This window comes from Merops nubicus, unplaced genomic scaffold (assembly GCF_000691845.1).
Source record: "Merops nubicus isolate BGI_N331 unplaced genomic scaffold, ASM69184v1 scaffold3701, whole genome shotgun sequence".
NCBI lineage: Eukaryota > Metazoa > Chordata > Aves > Coraciiformes > Meropidae > Merops > Merops nubicus.
Window position 1 is genome coordinate 28,916 of NW_008590099.1, and position 20,645 is coordinate 49,560.

Sequence of the window (20,645 nt, forward strand, 5' to 3'; positions counted from 1 at the left end):
TACACACATAAGCAAGGCTTCAGTTTAGCCACACCTTTGGGCCTCTAGCCTCAAAAATGTTTGCTTACTCTTGCAATAGTTGCTCAGCCTCCTCCTCCCCCTTATGCTAAACAATGAATCAGGCACATTCTCTACAAGATCTTTTTGGAACCTCCCAAGAAAACGAACCACACATTTTATTTTGGCAAAGTGCATACAAATGCATTCCTTCTGCAGCTGATTCAGTTCAGCACAAAGGGTAATTTAACAACGTGTATTTCTGCATGACAGTTGGGACTTCTACTTCAATGATGTGGTTTCTCCTTCTGTCACTGGGGAAATGTTCACCTTTGAATCAAAGACAATGTAGAGTCACAGAAACGTGCCCCCATTTATGTGCACCTGCTTCAGGTTATTCACTGCTATTTAAAATACACAATGGCACACACAGAGAGTTAATATCATGTACAATTGGCTTTTCAGTTAAACTGAAAATTTAATACAAGAGAATTTGGTTTTCAGCCTGGTTTCCAAGGAAACATTTCCAGCGACTATTGGTGGAGGTTACAGGTGGAGGTTGTGGGTTGTCAAGCCCACAAATTCCTTTGTTCCTGACCCATCAATTTGATATCTTTTATCATCTGATCTTCCCTACCAAAATACACACTAATATAGGGGGAAGGGTTTCTTAATATATGCACAATAATCACTGTTTCCCAAACAGCATCCCCAAAAGAGAGACACTCATAAAGCAGTAACAGTGATTAAAGAAGAAGACATTGAGTGAATGTATTTGAATAAATTTCAAACGTGATATCCAGATTTGTGTATGTACAAGTCTGAGCAGTGTTGATAAATATCTCCTGAGGATAATCTACAGTTTTACTGTTGATTCCTAACAAGCAGATGGGCTCCCACATTGCCATTTTCAGGAGTACAAACACATTGCGAAAACAAAACGAAACAGGGATGAGTTTAAGAATACATGTGCACGTTTTTAACCTAAAGTGCCATTGTTAAGGTGAGACTTTAGAACCCTTCAGGATACCTGCATTCTCTACAATTACAGCATTAGGAGTTGACGACTAAATCATACAGACTCAAAGAGACATCACTGTTTGTGCTCCTACTGTACTGTAAGGACAGGAGAAGGACTCATGATTCTGCTTGCTCTTTCTTCGTGCCTTGGCAAGGACAAATATGAGGAATTGTGGTTCCTCTTCTCCCCAGGACATTCAGATGAGCTCAGACTGCAGTACTTTTTGCTCCTCTTTTACCTTTTCCAAAAACTCTGTAGTGTCAAAAGACTAGTATGGCTCTTTTAAAGACACTATTAACTGCATCCTTTGCACATTATAGAAGATTTCTAGGACCTATTCCTTCCCTGTCTGACTAACACTCAGTCTCCCTCCTAAGCCATCTTTCCCTGGACTGTGAAGAGAAGAATATGAATTCTGAGAAGAATATGCTCTTCTCCATAAGAGCCTTGCACTGCAACTGCATCAGCTCATGCTTTCTCAGCTCCTCTCCTCTCCTCCCATCTAAATTGCATAGTAGTAAACACCTCCCTCTGCTTTTCTGGTACACTTCCACCTACATTTGATTGGAAAGCTCAAAATTTCTCTTCTTGCCCATGCACAACATCTGCAATGTCCTTCCAGCCTACTTTTCAGGATACTTTCAGCTCACACACCCTGTAACGATCACGGCAACCAGGAGCAGAGATAAAGGTTAAGAACTGGGTCATGAACTAGACCTAATGGCCCCAAAACTGAAGTGAGACACACGCCCTGCTTGTGTAAAAGCACAGAGACTGACACTGCTGTGGGCTGAACATGACCTTGTGAAATGGCTGCCTTGATTCCTACAGAGCAACGTGTACTCTGTAGTGTACATTTCCCTTTAGAAGTTTAGAATTAAAAAAAAAAAAAATCTATTATCACAATTTCACCCAAACTTGTGTTCTAATTTTCCATCCTTTATATTATATGTAGATAGGCTGAATTCCTTCCTCTGTGGTCTACACTGAAAATTAGGAAGCGAATGGAAGGGGAGAAAGGATATTTATTTTGTTTCTGCAAAAAGCTGATAAAGAAGTCTTCCTCTGAAGACCTGGTGTTACCCAGTGAAGCAAATGCAAACAGAAGTGGTAGGTGCCAAGGGGGTATCCCAGATCTGCACTTTGTTTCACAGGATGCTGACAGAATTAGCAGAGCCCATCTGGAGGCAGCACTGAAGGAAGAAAGCTGCTTGTGACCTGGATGGAGATCACTTCATGGCACCACTGCCCCCATCTTTTACCCTCCTGACCCCCATGGGCCCAGGACACTGGGAGCTGACCAGCCCCACCCTGGGCACTTCCCTGGTGCCACCCAGCCAGCTCCCTGCCAGCAGCAGCTCCTGCAACACAACATGCTGAGGCTCCAGCACCCTCACTTGCAGGTAGTTCCTGCTTTTTTTTTGTCGTTCCAGGATACTCCTCCCTTACTGCCCTTCTTCCTGCTTTGATTTGGTGGTAATAAAGAGTATTTTATTACCCATTTCCTTTGTGGCAGGTGTGTGATGGTGCTGGGAAGGCACAACAGACACAGATGGAGAGAGTCTGGACTGCAGTGCTGATGTGGGGTTAGATATTGCTCCTAGGACTTAAAGGCACATGGTCTTGAGGGAGAGAAAGGCAAGGAAACTGTCTTATAAACAGGGTGGTCTCTGATGCAATGAGATGTTGCTTAGAAACCTTTTCTCTATTAACTGGCATCCTAACGTTATCACTGGCAGTGCTTAAAGCTCAATTTACTCTTCACACGATGAGTTTTAGGTAATCTTTGTGGGCCTGGGAACTGACCTATCAGCTTTTGACATAACAACATGGCAGCATAATTAAAAATGGAGGTCTTGATAAATTCTAACATTTCTCTGACTTTATTCTAGTATGAATCCACTTAGATGGATCCACTTTGATTGGGATAAAGGTGAAACTTTTCCAAATGTGCCACCCAAAGAGGAATGTCAGAGCATCATAAGGGTTCACCTTCCTTTCCTGAACTAAACTAGATGGAGATATTACAGTATTAAGAAAAAATTGTGGTTAGGATAAGAGCAGTATAATCATTTGATACTAGTGAACATTGCAATTGCTATAGATTTAAGAAGATTTCATTTTGCTTAAAGCTTGCATAGAAATTGCTCAGTTGATAGAAAAGCGACCAATACCCATGTTAATTTATTTTATACATTTCAGCTCTGAGCATGACACACTCTCTATCCAGAGATGTGAGTGTATTCACAGTGTAACTCAGGAGATGGGAACATGTCTGTCAATAAATTCCACTGTAATTTATTTTATGGTTAATATTTTACAGCAAATTAACATTAAATACACTCCTTTCTGATAAGATAATAATCTGAGGGCAACACCTTCTCTTTTAAGGCTCCCAGTAAAATGATAACCTTTGAAACATGTCAACTACCTAATGTAAAAACTAAGAACTGTCTCCAACAGGCAATTTAACAACTGATCTACATCTTTATGACTACAGCTTCTCATTATAGAGATACATATCACATAAATCACTTCCAAAAAGCCACAAGCAAAAGGGAAAAAGTTGAGTTTGGCCCCTATGTAGGGTTAGCTCAGCATATCAAGGTGTTGATGTAGTTCTGCTGGGACAGTTTTCCTGACTGGACAAAACCAGGAACACATGGCATTACTTTGGTTAGCATCCTTGGGCTGCATGGCTGCTGTACCTGCAGTGCACTTCAGCTCCATATTTGACTTGCCATTTTGTTGCCTTCCTTTCTATGAGGCAGTAAATTTTATAAGTTCTAGTTCTATTTTTTCCCCCCAGAACTGCTAAGGGCTCTCAGACTAATATTATGTCATCAGGTAAACAACATAACATCTTGCATGGGTAGACTGCAGCCTCAGTGTGTATATGTTCTTCTTCTCAAAAAAAAACCCCAAACCACCATCATTTATCATTCACAGGTAGAAAGGAAGAAAAATAGGGTGGGAAGGGACCTCATAAGATCATCCTCTGTCCAGTGAGATACCAAACTGACACTGTTGAATATGGGGTTCATGTTGCAGCTGCAGCTGCAAAATATAAGTGAAACTAAACTGGTTGATTTGTTGAGATTGAAATTCTAGTTGAACTCTTACTCTATTTGGAAACATCAGTTTGGATGCTTGTACTCTGTAGTGAAATACCTAAACACAGGAGAAAATATAATGCTAATGATAGTTTATACAGGTTAAGCAGACCCAAACCATAGCAATTGAAATAGAAACTAAAAGAGAAAGGTGAGAAGGAAGGCAAGAAATAAGTTTCTAACATGGTTGCCCAGGTACCAGGAAGAGAGGCACACAGAAAACTACTTATCTGAGGGAGGAAGAAGAGGGGAGAAAATAGTTAATCCCTTCTGGAAAAAGGGCAGGCATTCAGGAGTAAGGGATGTGTCTTATGTTGAGGAGAAAAGACATACAACGGGGTATGGAATAAAGGTCTGCTTCCTAAGGGGAGATGGCCTCTAAGGTCAGCTAGCCAGGTCCTCCTCAACATGCTCTTACTGGGTACACATTGGATCAATATCCATGAGAGTAAGCATGACAGGAGTTAGCACTGTCTTATAGAAGATGCCCAATACAACTATAAAAACACTATTTCAAGATTTTCTTTCTAACAAGGGACTGCTGTTGAACATTGGAGGTAATTCTCCCCCTCTGCTGAGGGTATTGCTTTACTTAAACCTCAGAAGATACCAATGAAGAGAACGGCTGCCTCCTCCTTTGCAAACTAGGCTGTTAAAGGCCTGATTAAGCACTGACTAAGGCATGGGCATCTAGTAAAAGAAAACCATGGAGCAGTCTCTCAGCAAGGTGGGCAGTGTCAGATGTACAGACCAGGGGACAGCACGCTGTCTGGCAGCATGCTTAGTGCCAGAGCTCAGCGGCCTCATTCCAAACATGACATACATCCAGCCACACGTGCAGAGCATGCCAGTCGAGACAGCTGCCAAGTTAAGACATAACCCTTCTCCTTCTGAAGATCCTTGGCCATTCAAAGAGTCAGGGAAGTTCTTCGAGGCAGCCTTTGGGGCAGCCACAGCCATAGTGGCTAGCCTTCAACTCATCAGAAGTGGCTGCAAAAGCTGTCCAGCCACAAATGCTTCAGACAGGCTGCTTTCTTGCAGTTCTCCAGGCTAAGGAGAGAGTAAGGCCAACTGTCAGCTGTGGATGATGAACAGCACTCCCCAGCCCAAACCTAAGACACAAGATGTACACTCATTTCTTCCAATTTTCACAAAGACTGCACCCAAACGCCAGGTTGCTGATATGAAGGAGTGCAGCTCTACTACCCTGTTCACAGGGTCACCTCTGAAAGTGGGAAAAGTGAGCTGTGGAAATATAGGTTGGTGAGAAAAGGGAATTGGGACAAATTGTTTGCCATCACCTAAATGTGGTAATGGCTTATTCTCAAGAGGAACACACAGTTGGCAGGCCCTGAATCTCAGCAAATTCATGTCTCATTTTCCTCCTTTGTGCATCTGTAATGATGTTCCAAATGGCAAAGAATTTACTTACTGTTGACTGTAGTTGCTGAGGTATGTGGGAGGGACAGGTGACCTGACAAGGCCAGGAGCTAAAGGAGGCATGTGAAAAAGGAACTGAGCAGATGATGATTATAATGCTCTATAGATCATTAACTGCAAAATAGAAAAATATCTGAAAATATCTACCAAAAGTAGAGCTGGACACAAGATTTGGGTTAGAGTTGACTTGGAAACGTAACGGTGCAGATAGAATTGCTGATGTTAGTGTGATTTTGTGACCAAAACCTTCCTTGGAGATTTCTGGGGCTAGTGGAAAGTAGGGAAATGGGTTGCTAGGCCCTGAAGCAGCAAACTCTGCCTGTCAGAAAGAACTAGAAGAAGTAATAGGGGAAGGACAGAAAGAATTACAATCTTCCAAGCTTCAAAAGGAAGGTAAAAAAGGAAGAATTTTGGAAGGATGACAAAATAATTTACTGCTTCCATGCCCTATTAAAGCTCAAGGTCTTTGGGCTGCTAAGAATGGTTACTGTCCTCTCACTCCATGTACTATGCACATGGAAAAATTTGACAGGGAAGCATCTAATTACCATTCCCTAAAGGCTCAGAGACTCTCCTTTGATAAAACTCTGTCAAAACCATACAAGCACACATTAACAATTCTGAATTGCACTAGACTTGATTTATTCTTTATTTCTTTGGTATGAAGCCTACAGTGTACAGAGTTCTGATGCCCTTTGGACATCACTACCAAAACTAGTACACGTGACTTTGATCACAGTTTGTATTTCTGCTCATGCTGAAACAGAGACACACAAAATCAGCGCTCAGGATTTGCAGCAGATGTCAAGAGACAAGACTCTCTTCATCACATCTTGATTCCTGTCTTTCAACTGATTTAAAGTACCACCTGACTGTCTTGTCTTTAATGAACATAGCATGAGCCCTGTGAAGAGAAAATCCCTTCCTTGAAGAATTTGGGTGATGACAATATGCAGCAGAGGGATGAAACAAAAAGGATGAAGATGAAGAAGAGAGTCTTGTCTCTCAGTCCCTTGAGCAAGTCTGTATTTTCTCTCTGGATGTACCTAGTCATGTTACAAATCCCTCTAAAAATTATCTACAATACACATTATCTCTGCAGGCTGTCTGAGTATTTCCCCACACTTGTTATGACAAGGAACATTAATAATATGTGGAAAGTGTGTGACATGGTAGGTAGTCAAGTGACAATGATGTTAGTATTTTACAAGAAGAAGTTGCTAGCTTCATCTCTGTGCTCTTAGAAACTTGGGTAACTTGGATAGTGTACCTAGAAAGCTGAGCTGCACTTTGGGTGTGAAGTTTGATTGAGAATCCAGCTGGCAAGTTTGAATAAGCAGTGACATGAATGAGCTCTAAGCCCCATTCTGGTTATCTTTGACTGCAACATGGAATTCCGTGGCTGGGTAAGTGCTTCTACCCACAGCACAGGAAAAGATGTCACTGCTTAGTATTCTCTCACTGGCATATTCTTCTCCATCTGTCACACACTTCTAACATCTTTTCTAGCTTTAGGCATCCAAAAGCTAGGCATTCAGCCTAAAATATTGTCCAGATTAGGCTAAAGACTTCAGAGTAAATAAATGCATGTGTACTAAAGATACTTCAATTCCTTATGAGAGTCTGAGTCCTACTCCATGACTACTCCATGTTGCCACAGACAGCTCAGGCCTCTCCCCTGCCTTTCTTTTGGCTACTACCAGCATCTGATGGCCACATGAGGAGCTGAACTGGCACAGCCAGGAGTTACATTTTCAGCCAGAGTGTTTTTTTTGGGGTTATTGATGCTAGGTTTTGGGGTTGTTTTTTGTGTGGGGATGGAAAGAGTTGCCTGTGGGTTTTCAGTCAGGCCAATTGCTTATGTGATTTGCTAGAGCTGTATAAAATGGGAGGGACTAGATATTCAAGGCTACCTTTATATTAAGCCTGTCAGAGTTCAAGGAGCATCTGGACGATGCTCTTAGTCATATGGTTTACCTTTAGGTAGCCCTGGAAGGAGCAGGGAGTTGGGACTTGATGATCTGGGTCTCTTCCAACTTGAGATATTCTGTGATTCTATAAGGGCTGACAGCAGCATATGGGAAGTAGCCAGATCATGTGGAACGTGGAGAAGTCATCATTTTTGGTGGAGTCAGCAGGGATTTTGATTGTCTCAGGTCAATCATGAAATTGCGCCCTTTAAGTAAATGCCTCTTTTAGAAGCTAAAGCTGGGTAAGATTAACCCTGCTCTTAAACTTCTTTGGGTTAAATCCACAAATCAGAACTCATGAGACAGAACCTCTCTTCCTTGTTTTCTGCTGACAGGCTGTGGATCTTGTCACAGGTCAGTTAGACTTTGCTTCAGGAAAATGCCTAAGCAGGTATTTTTTTTTAAAGCACATTTTTTTTTGTAATGGGAACTCACTGCAAGTTTCATATGAAGTCAGCTTTTGACACACTGGATCTGGAAGGTGTATGCCTGCTTTGGCCATCATTAAAACAAAGAAAACAATCAGTTTATTTGACAGAAAGGATGGACTGAAGTTATGATTCATCTAAATATTTAAATAGTTGTTTAAACAGATATATGTTTTTAAAGTTATTAAACAGGGCAGGTCCCCAGGGAATAAAGCCCCAGGGATTTCTACTTCTAACTGTCCTAACCAATTTAACTCCTGCAGTTTGGCTGTCCAGTCAGGTTTCTTCTCCTCACCATGACTGCAACATCCCAGTCTGGAAGTCATCATACTGTTAGAGACTACATTATTATTAGACTTCCCTTCTAGGAAGAGACTCACTGTTCACCATAAACATTTGCTTTTATTTATGCAATACTTGTAGCATTATAAAATTGTAATGTCCAGTAATGCCTAGGTTGGAGCCAGATTCAAGCACCTGTTTTGCTGAGCTCAGCAGTAGTATGAGGAGTTGAAAACAGAGTTTAGGGCTTTGCAGATACAAAACCAAAATAAGAGACCTTGCCCCTAAACTAATCCCTGGAAGCCCACTTTGAGGACAAGACGGCAACAAAAGGAGACAACTAGCAAAGAGGCAAGAGAGATGAGAAGACCTGATAATGCAGACCAAATATACACACACAATTAGGTAGTAGCAAGGGTTTGTTTGGTTTTTAAACAACCAATGTGCCATTTTTTTGTTTGTGTTATCATTATTTGCTATTTATATTGCAGAAGTACCTAGAAGTTCCAGCTGGAAAAAAAGAGCACCAAGCTCAGTCCCTGCCTTTAAATCATGGTGCAATCAGACTAGAATCAGTGATTTCTCCTCTCAAATGCATGCCTCCAGCAGACTGGGAGAAAAGTTATAACCATAAATTTTTGGTAAACTGTGCTTTTCTGGTAACCAGCCCTGTTTGTTGTTATCATAGGTAGAACGTGCTGTCAGGTAGAGCATACATCTGCCTTGGTCTCAGTCCAGAGCCTTTATCTTTTGTTACTGCCCTTGGTGCATTCTCTGCTATTCTCTGCCCTTTGCTATTCTCAAGTTCTCTGTTTTCATAATTCTGTGGTCTCTTAAGCACTCCAGGGTGCTGCCACTGTGGGAGCAGATTAGCACCAGCATCAGCTGGTTTCCTAGCCCTGATTTTTCCTTACTGTACCTAACACTAAAGAAGCTACCGATTCTCCAAGCTCAAGTTTTTGACCCTTCCAATTTATTTATTGGCACATCTGAACTCTTCCCCACCACTGTCCATCACATACCTGCTGGGATATTTCAGGAACTGACAGGCAAACGAGTTACTTAATCCCAAAGCTTAATTTATGAGAAGATTCTAAATGTTCTCTTTCATACAAAGCATGGTTGCAAGTGACGGGCCATAGACTTGGCAAGACTCAGCCAGTTCTATCTGTATCAATGTAAGGCAAGATTCTGTTAACTCTTCAGTGGCACCCACTTCAACACAACCTCCTTGAGTTTAGAATTCTATATCTAGAATTAGAAATACATTATCAAACTGCAAGGCTTGTATTGATCACCACAGTACCCACACACTTCTGCAGGTAGCTCAGCATCACAGCCTCCACTGGCACAGTCCATGTCAGTAACCACAGTAGCTGTGGGTGATATTAGACTTGCTTAGAAGCCACGGTCACTGTCCTTGCTTCTGGATCATTTGACAGAATTCAGATGTTTTGATTTGTGTATGCAATGGTGTGATTCAGAACTTTACATTTTTCTAAAGCATTTTCCCTAATACACTTGCAAGTCCTCACATGTTTGGCAAATTAAATAAAAACAATAGGCTGGATTTGGTAGGGTAAACTGCAGTCAAAGATTATCTTCAGCCAACTTTTAAGTTGTCTGTTCTGGAGGGTCAATTTTAAGATCAATTGTTTGGTTAATAATGCAGCAGTCACTATCTGTAGAAACAGCTTCAAGAGCACCTTTGGGCAATTATGGCATTCTAGTACATAGGGGTACCTTGAATTTGTTTTCACTCTGCCAGACATAGCTCAAGGCCAGGGATTGGGAGAAGGATGGTGCATGAGCCGGAGACTCTTCTTTGCAGGCAGGACACCTAGAAGATCAAATGCTCTGGACTGTGCATACCAAGATGTACCACTGTGTCAGAAGCTCTCTCTTAGAGGTCCTAAGGCTCAGACTATTCCCCACCATCTCACCAGTATTTTACAACTTTCTTTGTAGAAAGTATTATCCAGTGATCAGGTTTGAGGGTTTTGAGTGGAAAGTCAAAACAGAAGATTAAAGACTCCAGCCTGTGTATGAGCTTGGGTACACGCACAGCTCCATCAGTGTCCAGAGTGGTTCTGAAGTGCAACAGCCTAAAAAAGGAATTGTGCCAACTCGCACATGTCAAGAACCAAGTCGCAAGCTCCAGCAAAATGACAAACATTGTTTAAGAACATGTTTGCTGAAGGCCTTGTTGGTGAACGGGTCACTTGGCAAAACTGTGAACACAAAGCATGCCGTGCAGCTGCCTAAAAGCTCAGCTCTCCTGTGTGCCTGAGCAAAACTGGGATACAGGAGAAACTGGAGGGTTACAAAGGATGCCCAACAGGACCTCTCTAATGATGTTGTTCCATGGCCTTGACACTGGGAAAAAAAAACAAAACAAAACAAACAAACCCAAAAAAACCAACAAAACCAAACCCAAACAAAAGCTGCTGGGGAATCGCTCTGATTTTTGTTACTGATGTAAACCCTCAAGCTTGTGGAGAGGAGCTTTTCTCTTCAATGCTTTTCATACTTTTTGTGTCCTCTTTGAAAATGCCGTGCTGAACTCTTCACCACCCCTCTCCCCTGCTCCACGTTTGTCCCATACCTCTAATGCTCTCTCACTTCCTTAACTTTTACCACTTAGGTTATGCAGGCAGCAGTGGTGGCGATGCTAGAAGATTCTGCTGGCGAGGAGACTACCATCCAAAAAGGAAGAATTTTCTCCATGGGGAGATCTCTGACTAGCATAAAAGTGAATTTTGTGGATTAGAGAATCTATATCTTCCCTTCATTCACTTGGAAAAATGTAATATTAGGATACTGTTTCCATTTCCAACTTGACACACAAGGTCATGTTCAGATGCAATCATATGGCCAAAAGAAATGGATGAGAGTTAGCAGTACCAATAAAACCCTTGCTTCTTGGTTTTGGTAGCTTCCAAACCCAGAAACTCTCCATCTTGCTTATACTCTTAAGGCTTTTAGGCTGGAGTCAGACAGTATTGCTTTCCCAGATACAGAAGAGTGATTAACTATATTTGCATTCCTGTAGCAAGCACTTCTTACTATGTTTAAATTATCATCTGAAGTTGAAATATTGGCAGTGAAATCAATCTCATACATGCATATTTTTTTTTCTGTAAGAAACAAAATTATCCAGAGCAAAAAGAAAATCCAACACAATGACATATCATTGAAAGGACAATTGTGAATTACCTATTTGGGCCCATCATTTCTTTGAAATCCACCCTTCACCACACACTCAACCAAAGCTAAATGAAGATACCAAAAGAAGTTCTGGGCCTTGGCTGCAAACCAGAAGGCACATAGGGATAAATGCAAATTCAAGCAATGTTATGAAAATCCATCAAAGTTGTGATTCAACTGCAATCCTAGTTTGCTAACTCTCTGATGAGATTCCCTGTTTCTTCTGTAAGACACCCTTGCAAATTAAATTAAAAATATTGTGAAGCAGATACAGGCACAAGTGTGTCAAAATATCCCTGCTTATGGAGGACTAAAAATGCATTTTCTTCTACATACAGTAGCAAATGCAGCCTGGCTGCAACGTCTAGACTGTTAATGATAAGATAAAATCCTACTTTTGAGGGTTTTAAAAATTGCATCATTCTAAAAGTACTGCCTGCTCATGTGGCTCAAGGGCTGAACCTTTATGATGTCATTTATCAGCTGACAGAATTCTTCACTGCAGACATCATTAAGACTCAAATCCCTTGGCATAGCTGCCATTAAATAAACAAAAGTGGCTAGCTTGAAAGTGAGTACATTTGTGCATATATGTATATAAGTGTGAATATTTTAATTGGACTGCAGAGCACAGATTTGTGTTTACTGCAGAAGAAGCTTGTCCATAACGTTCTTTGGATAAAATGAGGTCCCTGACTGATCATCAGAGTTCTCAAAGAGTTGCAGAAATAAGCCACAGTATCTTTACTTGAATATTTATATTTAAACTTGTGCGTAAGTCTCTTGTTAAGTACCTAATGTGCAACTGAGATATTTCTCTTTTCTTTTCAGTTTTTTTCTTCTTTTCCTTTTTTAACTGTATTACATCAGCAACACAGGCATTAGCATACAATTGGCTGGAGGGATTTTTCTGGAGTGTTTATATTTGAGGCTCTGTATTCTCCCCTGGAAGTATTGCTGTTTAGATTATGATCTACTTAACATCATGAAGTGATTTCAAGTAGAAAACCAACCGACCAAAAACCCCTTTTGAAATCTGGTGATTTATTGTGATTCCAGTCTAGGCCAAGGAAAAGCTGTATGAAACCAAGAAGTAAAGAAGCTGTTTTCAGTAAAAGATGAGGAAAGTGCTGTGTCAGGTTTGACACCCAAATACTGTCATTCACAAAATGAAAGACAAACACTTTTGAACTGTGAAGTGGTTTTGCTTTCAAGAAACTATTTGAGCATAATTCACCTTGCTTGTACAGTTTCACTTAGTGCTGTATCCTTGCTCTTTATTCAGTATTTATGTCAATTAACTTTAATTTCATTGTGATTACTGTGTAACTATTGTAAGCAATGTATAACTGGAGTAAATTGAAAAATGCTATTTCAAAATAAAGATACACCTGTTGAATTTACTACTGTGAATACCCCCTGAGCTGAAGAACCAAAACAGTTTGCAAAGCTGGAGCACACCCTGTTTCTTCCAGTGGGAAATGCCTTTATGAAGGGTCTAGAGCACAGGTTTTATGAGGAGTGGCTGAGGGAATCAGCGTTGTTTACTCTGGAGAAAAGGAGGTTCAGAGACCTTATCACTCTCTACAACTTCTGTGTAGCCCAACAGATCTCATTAACAAATTAGTTTTCCATTTAAATAAATGACCAGACAAAAATTTAAAACCAACATCTAACTGAAAGATGAAAGATTTCTGTTGCAGACGATCTTAAATGAGGCCTAAAAGCTCCTCTCCCATGCTCCTAAAAGCTCAATGAATTTAGCAAAATTTGTGATAAGCAGGAAAACATTGATACGGTAGAAATGATGAATTCAACAGGGCTGTAAGACAGGCACAAGGACTTTGGCCTTAAATCAGGCATAATCCTTTTTATAATTCAAAAGTCATGGTGTTGATTCACTCCTATGGACCCTCAGATCACCCTAAACTATTTCTCTCCCTTCTGCTCATGATTTTACCAGGTTTTTCATTCAGACTGAAAGACTTTCTGGACAAAGATTATTGCTTGGATAGCTGTGGTTCCTGAATACCAACACAAGACAAATGAAAGTTGTCATATATAATGCCAGAAAAGGTTTCCTCTTCTCTCTCTTTCCTCATAACATCCTTTCCCAGTCTTTTATTACTTTTTTCCTCAATATAGCTCCTCAACCCCATTCTCATTCAGATCCTTGCCCTGCCTGTCTTCTCTTTTTTTCCTTTAATTGTTTCTTCAGGGTATCTTCCTAAGACTTTGTATTACTGCAGCCTTTTATTAGTCCTTTTATCTTTGGCATCTGTACTGTTTTTCTTCTGTTACTTAGGTTTCCACTGGTGTCACCATTATGTTATAAATTTATCCACTTTACTGTTCCTGACCCACTTCTCTCTCTGTGCCACCTTTGAACCTACCTAAGGTCTCTCTTTTTGGCTATCTTGATGTTCACTGTAATTTCTCATAACCAAAACATAAATATTTTCTTTAGCAGCATCACCAACTCATTATTTAATTGCTTCCTCTCTCTGTCCCTGGATGTCTACTTTACATCACAATCCTGTCACCCACATTTTCTCTCCAGCTTCATTAAAAAGAGCTCATCTTTAGAGAATGGTGCATAGATACTTCCCCACATTTTTTCCATGCCTGCTTTTGCATGCATACAGAACCTTTCAGAACAAGTTTGTAGTCCTAAACAAGGAGCATGGACACAGCAATGCATTTTCAAATATGGTGTTTTCAACCTGACTATTGATCTGAGGTGCTCCATTTTCAAAATTTCTAAATTCAAGTATCCCAAGGGGAATCAGTCTGCAAAAGGACACTGAGCTGAATCAGACCTACCAGACACGTTGGACGTTTTTAGCACTGAAATAGTAACTATACTTTTCTGTATATAATGTATTTCTGTCATTAGTCACTTATAAGTGCAACAAAACACACACAGCAAAGAAGATGTAGAGTTACTCTAAGTCCATAAATCTGAATGTATCCCTGGTCATCTTAGGCATGGTGTGGAGAAATTCTGAATTACTCTGCAGCATCCATGTACACTGAGTAGTGATAGAAACTGTGCTATGATTATGAAACTCTGTGATGAGCCTGTTTTCTCTAGGCATTGCCTCAGTCACACAAAGACATTCTTACTTCCTTAGCAGATTGCATCCTGAATTGATCTGATGCAATAGAGGACACAATTTCAGTCACCACCTTTCTTTCCCCTTTCTTTTTACCATGGTTTCTCTTCTGAGTATGCATTAAAAAAACAAAACAAACAAACAAACAAAAAAATAAACCCCTGTCATTTCCACCTAGCTGCACTTCCAACACTGCTGCAGAATGCAGTCTGCGCTGACAGCTCTGCAGGCACAAAGAAGAAAGATGTTGTAGGAAATCAAGTTCTGCTGATGCTAATTGAAAATAAGATGGGCCTTTGTGCTTCTCAGCTTCTCTATTAGCCTCCTGGTAGGCATGGCTTTGCATGCAGAACAGATGAAAGAGTATATAGGGCTGCCAGATCTCCCAACTTAGCTGAAAGCTGATGTTCTATGCCCTAAGTCATGACATGGGTTGGATGTCCATCAAATGAGGAGGAACTGTCACCATACCAGGCTGCAGCTTTGGTGCAGCACCCAGAAAAGGCAATGCCATTGACTTTGCTTGTTCGAGATGCCCATGTTCCAGCAAAGCCTAGACCCAAGGAGCAGCAGCACCAGCATGGCTGCTAAAATCCAGCAGCAGAAAGTGACACCAGGCACATGAGAGTGAATCTTGAGCTCAGGACTAATGGTGGCTTCTTTCTTGTCCAGTGTGAAAGGTTATCTTTCTCAAAGCACCAGCTATCTTCTTGGCCCTCCCTCGTGCTGTAGCAAGCAGGCTATTAGCTGCTAACATATAAGGCAAAACCTTGCCAGCCTTCTTCAAATAGAAACACAAATTGGAGAAGAGAAAGAAGTGAAATGGAACAAGGCAACAGATGGTTTTAGTTTAGAAAAGAGGAACAGAATTGTTCGAGAGCCTTGCCCGCATTTGTGTCAGTTATGTCACAACCCTTAAGATTCAGCTTCTCTCTACCACACAGTTTACAAATCATGGGGTCAAGAAAGAAGTTTTTGTTAAAATGAACAATTTGTTCCTTTAGTTCACAAATATGAGTTATTTCTGATAATCTACTGACAAAAGCAAGGCAAATCTAAACAAATAATAAAACAAAACACATCTTCAGCTCTGCTTCACTCCAATTAAAAGTTTCCAGGTGTCTTACTGAGCAAGTGGGATCCTGTTCCATCAGTGAATAAACCTCATTACTCTGATCCAGGTACTGATCCACGCACCACCACTGCAGTGGTCTCAACAGATTTAGGGGACACTGCTCCAGAGGGAGTGACACTGCACTGGTTTGGTGTGGAGAGCCTTTATTGCTTATGGTGATGAGCAGGATGCAGGAACGAAAGAGTGAAAAAAATCATGAAAGAAAAATAGTCATAGGAGCTGGAAAAAAAAGAAATCCAGCATGAAATTTATAGAGCTAACAAAGGGTTTGGTGTATATTTGCTGATAAGCATAATAACTTGACAAAGAAATACTAAAGAGGCAAAGGGGTTTGATAACACACTGGACTGTTTTCAGTGTTCAGTCCCATCATAACGTGCAGCTGAGACAAAGCTTTTCAGGGAAGAGAAGAAGGTCTATCTGTACCATCCACTGCAACTGTAAGGGTTAACCTTAAGGGTTAACTGTGGTTGGGTAATATGAAAAAGCAGCAGCATTTTACACTATTTCTGGTCACACCCAGCAATATCTGCTCCCCATTTTCAGCAGCCTCACAGCCTCCTGATTTTCTCTCTGAATTATCAGGGATGACAACAAGAGTCTTCTCCACTCCTCACTTTGACTGATCTTTCTAATTAGGAGCACTGAACAAACAGATCTGAGAAACAGCCTGGCAGCAGCCAGCACCCTTGGTTCCCTGCACGCAGGGCATGGAAAAAGCTCTGCTCTCCCAGGGACAACACAAAAGCTACAACCAATGAGTCAGCATTAGCCCAAGAACTGTTCTCCAGGGAATCTGAGACAACTCCTCCATGCATACTTGCCTATTCCTCTGCAAAGACAACAAAAAATACTCCTTGAAACAATTCCCTACCTTTGATAAATATATACCTTCCATCAACTAATGAGTAAACAGCACTGTCAAACTTTGCCTTGTGATCCACACCTATGGCCACATCCAGGGTGAAGCCAATACTGAAATGTGGGGTTTTGTGTAACAGCTGCACTCTGTGTCATGAAGACATGGCATTTCATTAAGCACAGGGTAATGGCTTGATTCCCTTAGGGACTCACTGCTGGAAAATAGAACATCTCCTTTCATAAATAGGCAAGGTCACCATGTGCCACACTTCCCTCAATGCATACGTTCAGTTTGGAGTTGATGCTGAGATAATTGAGTATCTGTTTATTATACATTTCATATTAAAGCAATAATGAATCTTCATGTAAAACTAGTTTTACAAGATCTGAGGAAAATGAACATTGTACTACCATCTGTTCACCCACTCCAGAATAGAGTGGAAGAACTCTGATTTATGCCCAAATTAGTTTTTATATTTTATTGTCCACGTTTGACTTAGAATTTGAAAAATTCCAGGTAAGAAACATTTTAAAAGGACAAACTAAGGCATTTTCGCCCCTTCAAACGTCATCATCACTTTGTGACTTACAACTGCTTTTTTATTTAACAGGAGACATCTTCCAGCACATTCACATGTACACACTGTGAACAAGACAGTTCACAAATGTGACACCTCAGAGTTTAAACCTCTGCAGATAAAATCACAGAAACCACAAAAATTTCAGAGATATATGGAGTGATCAAAAATGATAGGCAGTTTCTGTCAAAATGTTGTTAAGTCCTATCAAATATTAGGACTCTCCACAGGACCTTACCTGAAGAACTTAATCATTATGAAGTTCAACTAATTCCTGCCAATCTATTTAGGTACTTTCATGTTATTTCATCCCAAATACCATTTTTACCTCTTTGTTTAGGATACTTAGAAGCTGGCAACCTGTTTTTCTCTATTCCTGTGGTTCCTGGGATATGAAAACAAGAAATTCCAGAGGACAATACTGGGCCAAAGCATAATATAAAGAAGAAAGAGTTCAAAGTGAATGTGTGATCAGTCAGTAGAGAAGGTAGACTTTTGAATTCTACCCTATGTAAAGTATTTTCTCCTAAATCCAGATACAAATACTGCATTACTTTAAGTCCAACAGACTCTGGGGAAAAGACTAATTATGCAGTAGAGGTCAGAAATTATATATGTACACATAAGAAGAGAAGGGATTTTATTCTGAATTTTCTGTGGTTACTCAAACACCTGCATTCTTCATCAGGGATTATGATCAGAAATGTCAAATCCAAAAGTTGCCTGAAGACCTGGAATAAGCTTTTGCTGCATTTTTATTTGTTCTATAGCTCAGGGGTTTCCCAAACTGGAGAATACAAACCACAGTTGTAAATGCAAGTGTAGTCTCTAGATTGTGAATGACCAATTAGTTAGCTTAAAGGCAAACTTAACAGGAAACAGTTGGCAAAAATGTTAGGAATAATGTTTCGTGCCCTCTTCATCTGCCATGAAATTAACAGTTAACTGGAATTAACAGTTTAACTTCTAGAAAAATATAGGCTGTTAACATTTTCATATGGAAATAGCCTTTGAAGAGTTTGATTTCTGCCTTAGGGAAATATTTTTGCTCTATTTTAAAACAACCAGTTTCAAAAAGGCACCTTCTTCCTTCAGGGGACCTGAATGAGTTGTGGGCACACCCCTAGAATTTTTTTCCTTTCAAGGCTGCAGCAGTCTAACTTAGAGACTTGTCTCCTTCTTTTGTTAATTTGAAATGTGTTGAATGAAGCTGTCAGAGGTTCAAGGGAAGGTTATCCAGACCTGTTTGATGTTGGCATGTGTGAAACTGCTGACACATGCTATGAAAAAAACCAGTACATTTAGTATGGCTGCAACAATAAAAGAGCTGCTAAGGAACCTCACCTAGAGCTAACACCACCATTAAACTGTGCTGGCCAACTGAAGAGATAAGCTAGTAATATTTATACAGAAAATGCAAACAAAGCTTATAGGAGTCCTGAAAAAGAGCTAGATTTGTAATTTTCTAAGTGGTTTATTTAAAAAAAAAAAAAGGAAAAAAAGCACATTTGGGATTTCGTTGTTCGGTGATGAAAATCATTACCCATGGTCTTTAGTGATGAAAGCTGTACAAACACCTGAAAAATGTTCATTGGAAAGTAATGTAAACCTGTGCACCTGAAAGACCTGCTAAGAACAGCCAATGCAATGGTTTCCTTTTATATTCCTCATTTTCCTGAAAATGAAAATAACCTACCCCCTGCCGAAAACACACACACACACAAAATCAAACCCTGTGGTTGGACTCACTTAAAAATTTTCTAGCTTGAAGCCTCAGAATGTTAGGAGGAAAAATGCATGCCTTCTCCCAGACCTGCTTGCCTCTAAGCAAGTTATCTACAGACCTATTTTACCTCTAACTCCAGTAGAAGATCAAGGAGCACTTTTCAGTTAAGTCTTTTTCAGAGTTTTAGGCCAATACTCTAAAGATATTTCCACATTTATCAGACCAATTCCAAATAATTCCTTGCCCACTAGGGCCAGAACTGTCCCTTCCCCTCGTTTCACATCAGCTATGGACACATTCACACCAGCAGCAACAATTACCTTGAACTATGGCACTTATCATAGCTGGAGGAGACCAAACAAGTTCGTGACCTCACCACTGGCCTAATCTTCTGAGGACCTTGAGGTCCTCAGGTCAAGTCCACTCTAGATAAATGGACTAGAAATTTCTCCTTACAAAGCTTTACATGAAATGCAGCAAAGGGCTTTGACATCCTTCTTGATACTAGAGGTTTGGATTTTCTCAGCTGGGTGGAAGGCTAAAAGCTCAACAGAAACATGCCACATGGGTGGAAGTCATACAGGTCTGTTCTTCATACCACAGGTCTGTCTTAGGTGTCATGGTCTGCTGCAAGCAACTTTGGAAAACACCCTTTTCAAATGCAGCAGTATCTCCTGACTTGGTAAGTAAGGTCAAAGTGGAGCTGACATCAGAAGATGATGGGTGTCTCATTGTACTGCAGTAATGCAGAACCTGTTATATATTGTCACCAGGCTTTGTCTGACAATATCAATTTAATTCCCAGATAAGGTCAAGGAGTACAGTGTGATGGACTCACACTCAGGTTTTATTTTTTAATGCAAATGTTTGAATTTTAAGTTTTGAAACTGGGGGAAGAAAAAATGTTCATGAGCACAAAATGTTGCTCCTCTTGCTAAAAGAAAATTTGCTAAGGTAACACGCTTTTGAAAAAAATAATCCTGACCAAAAATCAATGCAGAAAGGAAGAAAAACAATTATATCACTACTGTGTAAAATGTTGTATCACCTATCAAAATCAGACAGATACAGGTTTGCTCATATATATTTTTTTTTTGTTTGCTTGCTTTAGACACAACAAAAATATACAATGGTTACAGCAGAAGATGGTATTTTCTTCTTCATGAAGTGAGTTTAACAAAAGTCCTTTGCTTCACCCAGCTAAATGGATTTCAGATTAGAATAAAATACAGAAACTTACCTTGCATTTCAACATGTTGGCCACTCTCTCTTGCATTGATTGTCCAGCCTTTGGCCTGACAAGTATATAAACTGCTTTCACTTCAGGGCTGGAGCGCAGAAGCTTTTCCACCAGTACTTTGCCCATGAAACCCGTAGCTCCTGTAATAAGTACGGTCTTTCCATTGTAATAAGCTGAGACTGAAGACATGGTGCTGTCTTGTTCTGTTCTTCCTTTAACTTCCTGCAGGAGGTACCTGAGGAGACACAGAAATAAAGCTTTAAGGGCTTTTGAGTCAAGACATAGATCAGTTATTTGGGAGCTATAGCCTGAGACAACCTTTTCTAGTCAGCTAGAGCACCTCACATTAGTTCAGTCAATGGCAATTGTAAAGATTTTTTTTTTTTAAAAGCCTTTGTGTTAAAATAAACCACAAAATTTTAAAATAGTTAATCTGACAAGCTTAAAAAATCAAGCTCAGTCTTGTCCTCCAGATCATATCATAGGTACACCCAGCAGTGATGTTTAGAACATAACTTGTGCTGTCCAAGT

The 20,645-nt window shown here is 40.3% G+C and overlaps 1 protein-coding gene across 1 annotated transcript in view; it reads right to left on the reverse strand.

The window, feature by feature from the left end:
- LOC103782052 (fatty acyl-CoA reductase 2-like) overlaps window positions 1-20,303 on the reverse strand; it is a gene marked incomplete at its 3' end in the record, with an annotated part of 48,394 nt that extends 28,091 nt beyond the window's left edge. The window contains exon 1 of the mRNA XM_008949786.1: window positions 20,115-20,303. Coding sequence (XP_008948034.1) covers window positions 20,115-20,303 — 189 coding nt within the window. The remainder of the gene's footprint in view (window positions 1-20,114) is intronic.
- Window positions 20,304-20,645: the final 342 nt, after the last annotated feature.